The sequence below is a fragment of the Triticum urartu genome, chromosome 5A (genome assembly GCF_056163025.1).
Source record: "Triticum urartu cultivar PI428250 chromosome 5A, HENAU_Tu73, whole genome shotgun sequence".
NCBI lineage: Eukaryota > Viridiplantae > Streptophyta > Magnoliopsida > Poales > Poaceae > Triticum > Triticum urartu.
Genome location: NC_141877.1, coordinates 616,362,504 through 616,376,973, shown reverse-complemented (window position 1 = coordinate 616,376,973; position 14,470 = coordinate 616,362,504). Strand labels below are relative to the sequence as shown.

The following is a 14,470-nucleotide window of genomic DNA, read 5'->3' as shown; positions in this document are numbered from 1 at the left end:
TTGCAATAACTACGTCATATCATATCGAATGTCCATATATGGATTATTGGTTTTCGAAAGCTTTAGTTTATGTAGGGTTTACTTTGTACCAGAACCACACTCGAATCTATTCCCTATAAACTAGAGAAATTACATTGAATTCTCTAGGGATTGACCGTCTTGTTCCTCTCAACCAGGCCAACAGGGATATCGACATCACTGTCGCTCCATTTTTCATGCAATAACTATGACACGCCTAATGGTATGTCTACATATAGATTGCTGTTTCTGTATAGCTTAGTATCTCTAGGAATATTAACATCAACTTCACATGACACACTCTTTGGACTCATTCGGTGGAATTAACGGGAGATCTTTTTGATGTCGCGGAGCAGAGGAAGCAAGATGAAGCGGCTCGAAGCACATCAGTGCGGTCACAATGGAGACGTGCACGAGGCCACAATAAGTTTTAAGTTTTAAGTTTTTGGATGATTAATTTGTACTCGTAGTCTTACCACATATTAAGATAAAGCCATAAGCAACGTTGGAGTGTATTACGGGATCAAGTGTATTGCGCACCTGCGAGTATGGACATCTGTCTGGTATCCGTAGATTCAATTAGCCAAGGTAGTCGATCGTTTCACTTTAAAATATTCCCATCTACGTCGTTAGGTGTACTAAACACATGCAAGTACGTATAAACTATGCCATCTGACACCAATCACGTCGTCGATCGACACTCTGGTCCCTGCTATCCTAGTTTGTTTTCTTGCATTAGCAAAACATCAAACGCGGCGGGTGCGGAATATAACCTTGATACTCGAGCTGCCAATAACCTTGATACTTGAGAGAAGAAAGCCCCTCCTCCCGCGACGCTCCCGCGAGCGGAAGGAAACCCTAGCGCCGCCGCTTCTCCTCCCCTCCTCCTCTCCCCCTCCCTCGCCGCCGCCGAGGGGCGCGAGCGGGCGAAGCCCGGTCGTCGCCGGCGGCGTTGGGGCTCCCCTCATCTCCTCGCGCGGGGATCTCGGCACGGCCGGATCTCGCGTGCCAGGACGCGGCGATGGATGTCGGGCGCGGCGGCTCAGCGGCGTTCCGGCGGGGGCCGACGACAGTGGCGTGGCGGCTGAGTGATGGGCGGCAAGGCGCGTGGTGGTGCAGGCCGGTGGGCGGGTTTCGGCGGCGGTTGCCTCCCGGAAGCAACGGCGAGCCTCCTCTGGCGCTGTGGGTCGTGTGCGACCGGGTCGCGAGCGGCCCCTCTCGCTGTGGCTCTCTGGTGGGGGGGAGGGGGGGCGACAGCGGTGGTGGTGGGCGCCCCCGTCCAGTCGGGCCCTTACGGCTGGACGGCGGAGCTCGGCGCGGGAAGACCTCCCTGATGGCCTCCCATGGCCGCGGCGGCGGCAGATCTGTCACCTCATCCCTCTTACTCGACATCGGGTGGCGGTGGCTGCTCTCCGGCGGGTCCGGACCTTCGGCTTCGGGGGCGAAACAGGTGGTTTCGGGGGGGGGGGGGGGGGAGAGGAGGAGGAGACTGGTTGGGGGATGGGTTCGTCATTGGCCATTGGCCGTTCCCCCACCTCCCCCCTTCCCCCAGGCAGCGCCAGGTCGCGGTTCGTCTCGAGGCAGTGCCCGCCGGCGACTCCAGGAGGCGGTTGGGGGCGTGGATTTGGTCAAAGTCGTGTCCTTTGGGAGATCTCGTGGTGGTCTGGTGGCAGGGCGGCGGCCCTGGCGGTGGGAGACGCGGCGGTCGTGGGCGGACTGCGCGGCTCGGATGCGGGCGGGCATCTATGGCCGCTCGGGTGGCATAGCTGCGGGCGGGCATCTATGGCTGCTCGGGTGGCATAGCTGCGGGTGGCTGTCGGACCGGGGAGGCGACGGAAGAGTTGAAGCACCGGAGTACATCACTTGCCCAGTACGCGCTCTGGCCGACGGTGATGGCGTCCGCGGACGTCGTGTTCCTCCCTGTAGGCTCCGTCGTGGTGCTCCTTCTCCTTCTTTATAGCTCCGGGTGAAAGCTTGATCTTTGGATCGGACGGTGACGATATTCCGTGGTTGTACCCCTTCTTGGAGGCATCGTCTTGGAGTCCTCGGTCCGGCATGGTCCGTCACACTTCTTCCCGGTTCATCGGGCATCCTGTGGGTGCGTGGTAGTCGTTGAGGGTGTGTGTTGGTGCCCGGCATCCTTATATCTCGTCTTGGGTGTGTGTGGTGTGTGTTTGTATCGATGGCTTGATTGTGGATGTTGGTTGCTTTATAATATAAAGCAGGAGGAAACTCTTTTTGGTATAATCTCAAAGCATGAAGATACCACTTGAGTTCACCTAACAAACACCAGAAAACAGTCGATATGAATGGATGGATGTGGCGTGTTCAACATTTTTGTTCACAAATGACATGCATGTCGACTTCAAAGGAAATTAGAGATGCGCACGAACATGGTTACAAGAAGACCTCCGGTCTTGCCTTGCGGCTCAGCTACAGCTACAGTTAGTCATCACGCGTCATCTCGTGTGTCCATGTGGTCCAGGAAGACCTCCGGTCTGACGTTCCTCTCATTGGCCCCCCTCTAGCTGCATCATCAAGCGGCATGCATGCAGTTGAGGAGTTTGCGAAAACGATAGGCACCGTTGATTTCTCACGCCTCCCTTCTTTTCCCCTCACCTTTTCCGATCAAGGCGTTTTCACGGTGACAAGCCCGCAAAGGCAAAAGAAGAAAACGTTGACGATGCACGTACCGTAGTAAAATATTCGTCTCAAATTAGTTGTCTTAGATTTGTTTAAATACATATATATCTAATACTAAAACATGTCTTAGACAGATGTATCAAATAAGAGTATTATAATTCACTTATTTCCTTACAACTTTAAGTACAACACAGGGTTCCAACCTCGTCGAGGTAACGCACGACAGGACGATGTTTGCTGCCGCAGCCGCCTACATCCCGAGCTAGGCGCTAGCCACTAGGTACGTGATAGAAATGTGTGCTTGGTTTGCTTGCATTGCCCGAGCAGCCGCGCCGCAAATTAAGGCCAAAGTTGATGTGGATTCTTCTTCATTTTTGTGCCATGTTTACGATCGTGGTTTCACTAGTCAACTTGATGGCTCCGTTTGCGGTGTCATTGGATGAGACACGACGCACCACATACAGCTGGAAAATCCTTTTCACTTCCTCCATCGTTGACGCTTATTTTGTTATAATGTGCTTTCTTGATCAAAAAGGGAGAACGGATGAAGGGAAAACATCTGTAGTTGTCGAGCAGAGCACGCGCGGATCGGAGGGGCACACCAGAAAAATGTTAGGGCCAAATGGGCATCAAGATACTTGCAATGATGCGTTGTGCTTTTCCTTTCTTTTGTTAGAACAAGGCGGCGACTTTTATATTATAATGTTTTTAGAGATGTTTCTCCTTCTTTTGGGTTGCCTTCAGTTCTCGGGGAGAGGTGAGAAGGCCATGGGCTATGGGTCTCTTTGCGTCAAATAGGCGGGCTGCCGCATAGAGAGGGGCGTACTGGGCAGTTTGACCCATTGCATGAGCTATAGTAAGGGCGAGTGGAGCCGGGAGCGGCACTGCAGCGACCGTATTTCTTAAATTCTTATCCATTTGGTTTTTCCAAAAAAGATCAAAAAATATATTTTATTAAATAACAATTTTTAAAATATTTGCGACAGTTTTTGATTTTTTTTCAAAATCCTTGAACATTTTTTGCAACCAAAATTATGTCTTCAAATTTACAAATACTTTTTTAATACATGAATAGATTTTTTATAGAGAGTAATCATTTTTTAAAATTTGTTGACATTTATATAAAATTTGAAATTTTTCTAAAATGCGAATATTTTCCAAATTTTTAGTGTTTCCAAAACAAGAACATTTTTTCAATTTCTCGATTTTCTTGTCAAATTTGTGAACAATTTTATAAAACATGGACAATTTTTATATATATTTAACAAAAACCAAAAGCAGAAAATGAAACAGAAAAAATAAAAAATGATATGTCGGCAAATTGATCGTTCTGTCTGTGTGTTTCGAATGCAATATATTGCCAACATATCATTTGTAATATATATTTGAAGGTAACAAAGCGGCAAATAGGAATTGTCGACAGATCATATTTAACATGTACGGGGGGGACAACAAAATGATATGTATCCCTCGTTGCCACTTTCAACGCTTCAATCGCCCACTAGCGCACAACAATGGGCCGGCCACTAGTAACCGAGCTCTCGGGAGTGTCACGTGCTGAACGGTTTTTGCGAACGTTTTGAGCTAGTTTTCTGGGAACCTTACATACATTTTTAGCGGCTTTTTGGTTTTTTTTTTCTGTTTTTCTTTTGTTTTCTTCACTTGTTTCTTTGTCGACTTTCTGCATTTCCTGACCAGTTTTATTTTTGTGAATGTTTTGAGTTGCTCTCTGGGCAACTTCCATTTAGTTTTTCTCACCAATTTTTGTTGTTCTTTTCACAGGATTCTTGTTTTTTGACTGGCTTAGTTTCTGTGAACATTTAGTGTTGGTTTTGGGAAAGTTCCATTTGTTTTTTTCACTAATTGTCTACCTTTTTTATTTTATTATCTTTTGTTCTTTTCACCGGGTTTCTGATCTTCTTGTTTTTTCTAGTTTATCTATTTTAGTTTTTTAAATGTTCTTCGTGCTTTAATTTTTTTATAGTGTATTAGAAAAACATTCACCGTGTATTAAAAGAAATTCATCATATATTAAATTTGTTTCAGTGGTTATTTCAAGAGCTGTTCGCCACATATTAAAGAAAGGTCGCAATACATTAAAAAATGTTCAGTATTTATTTAGAAAGGTTCACCATATATTGGGAAAATGTTTATAGTACATAAAACTATAAAAAGCTAAAGAAGTAGAAAACAAAAAAACAGAAGAAAAACCATGCCTGGAAAAGATGAATATGAGGAGAAAAAAACCCACAAATCGTACGTGTATGCTCGTGTCTGTTGCTCGCTGCAGGATACTCGCGTGCTGGCCCAAATCCCATGTTCCCGCTAGAGATGCAATGCTTCTTGCTCGCGTCGAGTGATACATATCATCGTTCCCAGAGGGGACTGTCTTGCAAATGCGCAACCCAGCACGTTCAAGGGCTGGCCTACTTAGCTGCATGCGTTATTTGACTTGAGAAAGTTCATCCTTTTTTCCTGTGTGTTTCTCTCATGTTTTTTCGTTTTTATCTTATTTTAGTTCCCCTTTAATTATTAATTTATGAATATATCCTATTTTAATGATCATTTATTAAATTTTGTGAATATTTTTATATCCTGAATTCATGATTTTTTAAAATATGCAAAGGTTTTTTAAATTCTCGGCATTGTTTTTAAATTCCTTAATACTTTTGAATTTAGCGAGAATTCTTAAATTTTGGATTTTTTTAAAAAGTTGAAAGTAATTCAATAGAAAACTAGCTGAAAAACCAATCGAAAAAAAATTTCACCATAAAATTGGACGTCCCCTTGCAAGATGGAATCCCTGTGTGTTTAATAAGATGACGCCGAGTCGAGCTCAGAACCCTTACTTTTCTTGTTTCCTGGAGATCCCTTGCCCCAGTTGCACTTATTTGACCAGATGACTGACAAAATAGGAACATTCATCATCGTTTTCTTGCCTATTGGAGATGCCTTTCCTACTGGGAATGCTAATGAATTTCATCCTGGGATCACATGCTTGGACAAGGCGGTCCAGATAGCTGCAACAGGCTACGAGATAGCGGCAACCAACTTTTGTTTAAAAGCTTCAACTTGAGAACGACGAGCTGATGATGGCGAGCGGCGAAACAGGAGTTGAGCGGAGGTGCACAGGGCGCTACGAAGGGGCCAAACAATTTTGCTATGATCGACAAAAGGAAATGTTACAACTGAGCAACGCAACTGCGATGATAAGGACGGAGACGGTGGGTTGCAACCCATGATTGGCGACCAATAGGCAAGGGCATCGAGCGAATTCGGCGCCGCATACGGTTAAGGGAGGACGTGCAGGCACGAGGCGGCGCCGACGCTGTCAACGCATGCTTGATTCATGCGCAAAAGGAGAGAACGGGGTGGGGAGGAAGACGACGCAGACCGTGCAGTCAAGCGAGGCCCAATCGGACGCACACGCGGCGACAAATCAAAATTTGGCCGCTCGATCGCACCTAGCATTGAGAGCCCCTAGTCGCCGCTCGTGTGCGTCAAGGAGTAGAGGCTTCGCACAACAAGCGATCCCATTGTGCCGGCCCATTTCCAGTTCAATTTCAACCAAAAAAATGTAGTGTAGAGAAACAACATTGTAGTGGTTATGTTACTGTAGCATACTGGTTCGTTGTACCGCTCCGGTTTTTCTTCAGTTTTAATTTCAAAAGTTTTCTAGAATATGTAAACTTTTAATTTTCGATTTTGGAACATTTTTTGATTTGCGAACATTTTTTTTAAAAAATTGAACAATATTAGAAAAACATGGACATTTTTTCGCAAATATGAATATTTTATGAAATTGCGAAAAATTATTGAATTTCCAACATTTTTAACGGTGTTTTTTTAAAATTGAACAATTTTTTGAAAAATGTGAATATTTTTAAGCAAACAATATTGTGAACATTTTTTCTGAATGCTAAACAAAATTGGAAAAACATTATTTTTGTTTTTAAAAAATGCGAATATATTTTCGAAAATTTGAACAAATTTAGACTTTTAAACAATTTTTTGAATTGTGAACAAAATTGGAAAAGATGAAATTTTTTATCAAAAATGCGAACACTTTTGAAATTGCGAACAAATTTTCAAAAACCGAAACAATTTTTGAAATCATGAAGGAATTTTGAAATTTTGAACATCTATTGAAAAAATTGAACAACTTTTGAATTTATGAAAAGAGGAAAAGAAAATATAAAAACAAGCAGAAAAACCAAATAAAAAAACATGAAGGAAACAGGAAAACATGTAAAAGAGGAAAATGTGAAGGTTCTCAAAACTGGTTGATCCTTGAAGTTCACCGGCCCGTGTGGTGTCGTCGCTCTCTTCGCTTCAGCGGAGCCGCGATTGTTTGCCGCATACGGGTGGTAAATAGGACCCCGCCGTACCATCCTCCGATTACTAACACATATGAAATGAAAGTTAAACAATGCTAACATTTTCCCAATCATATGTGAGATGTACACCCGCTGTCAAACACCTAAGGATGTGCAATGGGCTGACCCGCTCTGGCCCGGATCCGGTACTTGTTGGCTCCTCTGCTTTGTTTAGGGACATGGAGCCGAACCAATGGTTCAGTGGTGATTGGCCTCATGTGTTGGGTAACATGGTCCGATCCATTTTAATCCTATATTGGTACGAGATAGGGAGTAGTAACTGGACCTGGCCATGGGCAGCCCAGCCCAGCCGGCCCGACCTGACCCGGCCCAAAAAGCCCGACCCTGCCTGACCCGGCCTTGTCCATGGGCCGGGCTCGGGCATAGATTTCAAGCCCAATGCCTGGGCCAAGCCGGGCCTGGGCCCAGTCCCGTCATATTCGCACATTAACGAAGAGGCCCGGCCCGACAGGCTTTTAGCGTCATGGGCCAGGCTCAGGCCTGATTTTTAGGCCTGACGGCCGGGCCGGGCTCAGGCCTGGGTTTTTTGCATCGGGCTTTGGTAGGCCCGGCCCGGCCCGACAGATGGCCAGGTATAGTAGTAACACAACAATATCTTTTCAAACAACTTCATTTAGTGTTAGAAATTTTTAGTATGTTAGGATCTCCAGAGTTTACTTTTTCAAAGAAAAACAAGGCGTATATGCATTCTAATTTATATTTCTTGCACAAACAAAGGTAATTTTGGATCAATATTTTTTTAAAAATCTATAAACACAAGGCTAACAATCCTCACAAATGCATATGTTATCGTAAAGACCACTACAATCTTAGACAACCAAATTTGGGTCGACCAGCTTCTCCCAACGGGTCGGTGGTGTCCTGCTCCCTTAGCCAAATTTTCATACAAGGCCAACCCAAAAGACCCATTGGCCTTGAAGGGTAAACAAGCAGGCAAACACAGTGAAGCCTGATCTCTGTTACATACAGTACAACATGGAAACACAACACCAGCAGAATCTACAGAACGAAAAACGGCAGTTATATCACACCGCCAACACAATCCGTCTCTTCATTTAAAAGGTACAAGTAGTGGTCCTCGAGGGGACGGTCCTGTGGCAGCGTGTCCTGCTCTCTTGCTACGTGCGAGGCGGACTCCTTGAACCTCTGCAGGCGCACTCTGCTGTATGCGTCGATGTTCCGTTGTGATATCAGGAAGAGCTCCACCTCTGTGACGAACCGTGCTGTCCGTCCGAGGAGGAACGGCCTTGCAGCATCTGACAGCAAGCTCCTGAACTCTTCCCTTGTATGTTCCGGGGAAGTCTGCTTTGAGGCGTGCAGTTTTTCTTGCGCTTTCATGAAGGACTCAATCATGCCGTCGATGTGGTACACTATGGCCTCGACGTTTTCATCCTGCAGAAAATAGATTATCGACATAAGTTACTACGAATGAGAAAATCTACTATGTGCCTTTAGTGTGCAGGATCAGCCTGCCTGATCGACCATGATGAATGAGTAATGGGTAATACATGCATTACAGATAAGCACCAGCTGGATGTTTTATTACATGCATTCTCTTTTTACACAAGCTAGGCTTGCCTAGTGTGAAATTGAAACATGGAAGTGCAAACATAATTCTGCTGAGCTACAGAATAACGTCTGTATTAATGCGTAGCATTACACCTGTGTAAGGGCCTGAATTTCACGTCTCAACCAAGTTTCAAGCCATATGTTCTTCCGGAGATACTTCCGTTGCTTCCAATATTGAAGCACACTGGCTGCATCATCTGAAATCTCTGCATCAAACATCAGTGTTAGAAAAAACAAAGCACATTGGCTGTATCGTCTGAAATCTCGGCATCAAACATCAGTGTTAGAGAAAAACAAGGCTACACATCTGAAACTAATTCTAAAAAATGTGAACAGAGAAGTAGACAGCACTACAAATTAACACAGCACCTCTTGTGTTATAGAACTGTGATGTCAACTGGTGTGCATCTACAAGATGTCTGCACCATAAAAAAAGCAGGCTCAATAAACTCATCCACACTCAAGCAAGTTCTAGCATGTAATCAGAAGAGTGAAACATGCTCTTGGGTATCACATCATCAACCGCCAAAAGGCATGCACGATGAGATTGGTACTGACCTCTTCCCGGGGTCCTGCTCTATATAATGTCTCTGAAACGATTTACCATCGAAAGCATGAAGGATAGATACACTCTCGGTCTGCAAGCACCACAATGACACAATGAGATAAGGACCCGACTAAGTCTGCCAGGCAAAACAATATCTGGTCAAGTTCACAGGCATAGCTCCTTGCTATGAATGGGGCCAGGGGCTCACCTTGCAAAGGGGGCATTTCACAGAGGACAAAGGGTCTTCATGCTTGCTCGCCACAATGCTCACCCACTGGGTTATGCACTCGTAACAGAATGAATCTGAAGAATTCAGCACAGTCGGTCAGAAATGGGTCTCGAACCACAGGAATCCTCTGCCCCAAACCCACAGTTTCTGCAGAGTGCCTACGGACACAACAGAAACCTACAGAATGTGTACCCCTCTAATCTTTCTGCTAGAAGTACTTCGAGAACAAAAATAATCTGGAGCTGCAGCTGAGTTCGCGGCCAATTCGTGCGTCGGGGGTTGGGGGAAGGAGGAGGCGACTCACGCAGGCAGGTGTCGAGGTACGCCTCGTCCTCGAAGCCCTCGAGGCAGATGGGGCAAGAGCACGCGACCGCCGCCGACGGGCCTCTGCGGCCACCGCCGGAGGGCGAACCGGGCGCGGCGGCGGAGGAAGTGGAGGCGGCCGCCGCCATGTCCATGTCTGCAAGTCTGAAGGCGGATCGGCATCGCCCAGGTAAAAAACAGGGGAAGAGGGGAACAAGCCACCGGGCGCGGGTCGGCTCCCATCCGAGCCGTCCGCTCACCATCGGACGGCAGATCCATGGAGCAGAGGACCCAACCAGATCGGGACCCGGTTAATCAACTCGCGAGGGGTCATTACGCTAATCACAGTCCTAAATTACCCTACTAATCACGCTTAGCTCGCAGTTACTTGCCGCCATTATAAGAGCCCCTCGTCTCACGTCGCCTCCGCCACGCTCCACTTTCTCTCTCTGTGCCCTCTCTCGCTTTACCATCCGGTTGTTTCGGCGGCGGCGATGGCGGCGGAGGACGTGGAGTTCGTGGACTACGAGCGGGACGACGGCGACGAGGACGACGAGGGGATGGAGGACGAGGAGGAGGACGGGGAGGTCTCGGCCCGCGCGCTCCCCGTGCCCCACATCGCCGCCCCCGCCGTGCCGCGCACCAGCAGGGGCCGCTTCGTCGGCCGCAGCCGCTCCGTCATCGCCTCCACCCGCGACCGCTTCGACTCCCTCCCCTTCGCCGGCACCTCCGCGCACGGCGGCCCGCAGCGCTGTGAGGACCCCCTTGCCCGACCCCCCACCCCCCTCTTTTTTTTGGGCGTGATCTCTAGGTTTGGAGTCCCCGGCTGGGGGTTCCCGATGTTTGAGGCGAGCTCTTGTGTTGTTTGGGGTCCGTTTCGTTGGGAATCGCGAGGAAAGTTTGCAGGCTAGGGTTTGTGATTGGTGATTTCCGTGAGGGTTTATGTAGCACTGCTGTTCGATGTCATGCGTGGTAGGTGGTACTGCTTGTGTTAGCTGAATTTCGGCATCGCTTGAACAACCAGGGCTGTTTGGTGTCACATTTCAGACCAACTATTCAAATTAAAGTCCTTCCTTTTGCCTGCATTGTTGTATGCTTCTATGAAGATGCGAATGTATCGTCATAATGTAGGTGCTGTGTTGTCATGTTGTGTGATTCTTCATGCTGAGAACTAGCCTTTTCGGTTATTGCTCTTCTGCAGGTTTGGTAGGTGTGGTTATGTGTCATGCGTGTCTTTGCTAGGATCAGACAGTTATAGTGAAAGGCTTCTGTATAAAGAAAAGAAAATGTGATCATGGTGGATAAATTATGTACACCAGTTAGAGCATCAGTGTGGTTTGCTGGTGATAAGGGAATCAAGGGATGCACATTGTGGGGGTGATGCTTACTAACACTTTGACAAACAAATACAGAATGGCCTGACTCTGTTTGCTGGACTATATGTTCATCCGCATAGTAGGCTAGTAGTCTGTAGGAGTGTACATGCTAAGTCTATCAGAGACTGTAATGATTTGTCGGAAATGCTAAATTTCTTATTAGGATGAGGCATGTGGGATGCTAAAAATGTAGGACACCAAAAGCGGATTTTATGACTGCTGTAAACTGCATTTTCCAGCTACAGTCATGTAAGCCTCCTTTTGATCGTGTGATTGAAAGATGAAAATTAGAATGTTTTAGAAGAAGGCAGGATCGGAGAGTTTTGGATGAAGAATTAGGTAAACAAACATAACATTAACTTCCAGCCGAGACTAATTTGTTGGGATGCATATTTGAATAATGTCTCCCTTGCACTTATAGTTTTCGCCTTCTTCATTTGTCGTGCGCTGTGCCTCATAATGCAGTTTAGCATTATTATGTTTATTTTCCTTGCCGCTGTTACTTGTTCTATGCTAAAAATTATAGCTGGCAGTCTTTCAAACTTTTAGTGTTTTCTTGAAGCCGAAAGAATTAACAAGTCAAACTGTCAAAACATTGAGAAGTGACAGAACTGAAACAGAGCAGGGATGTGCATCTGAACAAATTTTATATGACTACACAATGATATAATGATGGTTAATCCAATGGGCATATGACACTGCTTATTTTGTTTTCCACTATGCTTCTTGTATGCCAGCCCATGGCATTCTGGTTACTACTAGGTAAGCAGTTGTCAGCCCAGTAGTGCAAAATGATTTGCCTCACGTTTTTATACACTGAGGAACATCCGACATGAAGGCATGGCCGTTCCTGCTAGTTCCTGGTTACTTGCATGCTAGTTTTCCATATCATTGTTTATAAGGCGGTAAGGCGACCTAAGGCGAGCACCAACTGTCCTGACGCCTAAGCGCCTAAAGCGGGCACAATTGTAAGGCGCTGCCAGGGCGCCTTGCCGCCTAAGCGTCCAAGGCGGGATGCCTTATGAACAATATTCCATAGTCTATAAAATGTAATCCAGCATTGGTAACAAACCATCTACAGATTTGTCTGGTCACTAGCTGTGGGTTCTGTTTCATGCTAATCTATGTGGTTATCCCATACTTGGCTTCTGCTCTCATACTTTTCTAATAGATTATTTGCTGTTATAGTCAACTTCTTCTGCATATATTCCCATTTTGATCATTTTCTAGCATTAGTAATGGAAAACTCTGTTACCTTGTAGCAATTGAAGGATGGATAATAATTGTCTCAGGAGTCAAAGAAGATGCAGAAGAAAGTGATCTGTATGATGCTTTTGCTGAGTTTGGTGAGGTCAAGGACTTGCATCTCAACCTGGAACGCCGCACTGGATATGGCAAGGTAAATTTCATAGTCTTACTAAAATAAAGGAGGCCCCTTCTTTGCTGGTGGTGCAATTCCGGATGAGCCACACGAAAGCAAATGTACTGATAATTTGGTACTTGAAGCTATGCTTACCGCTTACCGGTCTATACTGAATTATGTCTTGAAGTAGTCCTGTTTTGGAATTTGGATCAATGGTAGTGGTTGGACTCCTGCAAAACCATGATCAGAAAACTCTAAAGGACACGAAATTGCTTGATATATATGCTGTGTGCAATGTTGCAAGTTCTTGAATACAAAGTCAGCTTCTAAGCTTTACTATATTTACTTTCATTTTTAGCCATGCCTTTTTCTTCTCACCAATTTGTGCAAGTATCATGGGGTGTGACAGGCAGTTCTGTCGAAATAAGCACCGAGAGTTTGCCCAGAATTGCATTAATCTTACTGTAGTGGCACAATTGGTCGAGATTATTGTTTACACTTGCGAAGAAAGTTTATTGCCTACATATACAACTGGCAATTATGCCAAATGTCTTTTTGTTTGTGAAGAAGCTCTCTAATTTATCACACCTCTGTTTATCTGCTCAACACAGGGATATGCATTGGTTGAATATGGATGTTTTGAGGAAGCACAAACTGCAATCAGAAGTATGAATGGGACACAGCTGTTAACAAAGACCATCCATGTTGATTGGGCATTCAACAGAGGTCCTATACAGAACGTCACAAGTGCACGGTGCGAACAAAACGTGTTTTGTCCTGCATTTCCTCTGGTTGATAAATCTTTATGCCAATTTGATATGATACTTAATTTGGACCACACGCTTGTTACTGACAGTGTCTTCTTTGTGTAATCTGTATTTACATTCTATAATTGTATATTTGTCCTTGCCATTGCCCTGTCCTGAAATTCTTGCAAGCTATATCTATTGTTTTTCATCTGCTCGCTACTTTCTTCTGTAAACCTAATAACCTCAAAGATTATATAACATGATTAAATAGTCTTTGCTGGAGAAGGTTCAGCATTGGTGAACCCGTATCTCATTTGGTTTCGTGAAATGAAATGCTTAGTAATGCAGTATAAGTAGTTTTCTCAGTTCATATTGTTGGGATTAGATACGTCTATCTTCCCTTGGTTTCATGATTATGTGTAGATTGCAAATGATAACACGTGTTTCAGTAACCATCCTAGACTGAATGTATGTTGTAGAGGACAGTGTGATCACCTATTTAAGCTACGTTATTGCCTGATCTAAACTGTAGAGAAGACGATGCTTTTACCTCCCCTAGATGCCATGTCTGTCTGTGCTGTAGATGTGCAACTTTTGTCATCGGCCTCTATATTTATTGAGTAGAGATCTGTATTGTGCAATTGGAATTCACAGTTGTGGTTATACTGTTGATGTTGATGGTCTCCTCTATTTGTCTATGTAATCTACTGACAACTGATTTTCCTTGCTCACAGGCCAGCACAGCGACGGTCTAGGACTCCGCCTCGCAGGCTTGCTGCCATGACATACTGAGAGGGAGCTGCTAGGCCTGCAATCTTGGGCCAGCCTTGGTCAGTGATTTTTTGGTAGTCGCCAGGGATTTGCCATGTCATAGATTTTAGTCTTAACCATCATCTTCCGACAGTAAGCGGTAATCTGAACCAGAGTATGTATCGTCCAGAAAACCGAGTCCTGATTCTGCTAGCCTTGCTACGCTTGTACTGAGCTTGTTCAGCGGCCTGGCTCACAAAGTTTGATATTGATGCATGATGCAAATTGGATGGATCAATCTGTTTTGTCTTTTTGAACTAACACATCCTTTATTAGATGACCACAAGATGGTTTAACCAGTACTAGATCACATGGAGAACTCAAGGGTTGGTTGAGTGATCAAAGCCGTTGGTTTCCCAATCCCTGGAGTCTGCAGAATTTAGGTAAATTCAGTCATGCGCTACGTGATCAGACTCGCAAGGGCAATAAGAGGCAGTTGCCTTGCCAAGCAACACTCGTTAATCCT

General features: G+C 45.3%; 2 protein-coding genes across 4 annotated transcripts; one reads left to right on the top strand and one right to left on the bottom strand.

Annotated features, from left to right (window-relative positions):
* Nucleotides 1-7,820: 7,820 nt before the first annotated feature.
* On the bottom strand, nucleotides 7,821-9,896 carry LOC125511079 (uncharacterized). 2 transcript variants are annotated; one of them, XM_048676357.2, is made up of 6 exons: nucleotides 9,708-9,896; nucleotides 9,383-9,477; nucleotides 9,186-9,265; nucleotides 8,997-9,046; nucleotides 8,721-8,833; nucleotides 7,821-8,450 (listed from the first exon to the last, which is right to left on the bottom strand). In XM_048676357.2, the coding sequence occupies exons 1-6, from the start codon at nucleotides 9,859-9,861 to the stop codon at nucleotides 8,079-8,081; spliced, it is 864 nt and encodes a 287-aa protein (XP_048532314.2). In that variant the 5' UTR covers nucleotides 9,862-9,896; the 3' UTR covers nucleotides 7,821-8,078. The 2 variants fall into 2 exon arrangements, with proteins under 2 accessions (XP_048532314.2, XP_048532315.2); XM_048676358.2 differs by having other exon boundaries at nucleotides 8,721-8,824.
* Nucleotides 9,897-10,126: 230 nt separating this feature from the next.
* On the top strand, nucleotides 10,127-14,242 carry LOC125511081 (RNA-binding protein Y14B). 2 transcript variants are annotated; one of them, XM_048676360.2, is made up of 4 exons: nucleotides 10,129-10,459; nucleotides 12,345-12,481; nucleotides 13,057-13,199; nucleotides 13,929-14,242. In XM_048676360.2, exons 1-4 carry the CDS (start codon nucleotides 10,201-10,203, stop codon nucleotides 13,984-13,986), a joined length of 597 nt encoding a protein of 198 aa, XP_048532317.1. In that variant the 5' UTR covers nucleotides 10,129-10,200; the 3' UTR covers nucleotides 13,987-14,242. The 2 variants fall into 2 exon arrangements, with proteins under 2 accessions (XP_048532316.1, XP_048532317.1); XM_048676359.2 differs by lacking the exon at nucleotides 13,929-14,242 and having other exon boundaries at nucleotides 10,127-10,459; nucleotides 13,057-13,868.
* The last annotated feature ends 228 nt before the right edge of the window (nucleotides 14,243-14,470 follow it).

Excerpts from the sequence above, each read along its gene's own strand:
- LOC125511079 (XM_048676357.2), bottom strand. The coding sequence starts at position 9,861 with ATGGACATGGCGGCGGCCGCCTCCACTTCCTCCGCCGCCGCGCCCGGT. Across the intron at positions 8,834-8,996 it reads ACAGTTCTATAACACAAGAG|AGATTTCAGATGATGCAGCC; the intron begins GTGCTGTGTTAA and ends TGTTTGATGCAG. Across the intron at positions 8,451-8,720 it reads AAATTCAGGCCCTTACACAG|GATGAAAACGTCGAGGCCAT; the intron begins GTGTAATGCTAC and ends TATTTTCTGCAG.
- LOC125511081 (XM_048676359.2), top strand. The coding sequence starts at position 10,201 with ATGGCGGCGGAGGACGTGGAGTTCGTGGACTACGAGCGGGACGACGGC. Across the intron at positions 10,460-12,344 it reads GCACGGCGGCCCGCAGCGCT|CAATTGAAGGATGGATAATA; the intron begins GTGAGGACCCCC and ends GTTACCTTGTAG. Across the intron at positions 12,482-13,056 it reads GCCGCACTGGATATGGCAAG|GGATATGCATTGGTTGAATA; the intron begins GTAAATTTCATA and ends TGCTCAACACAG.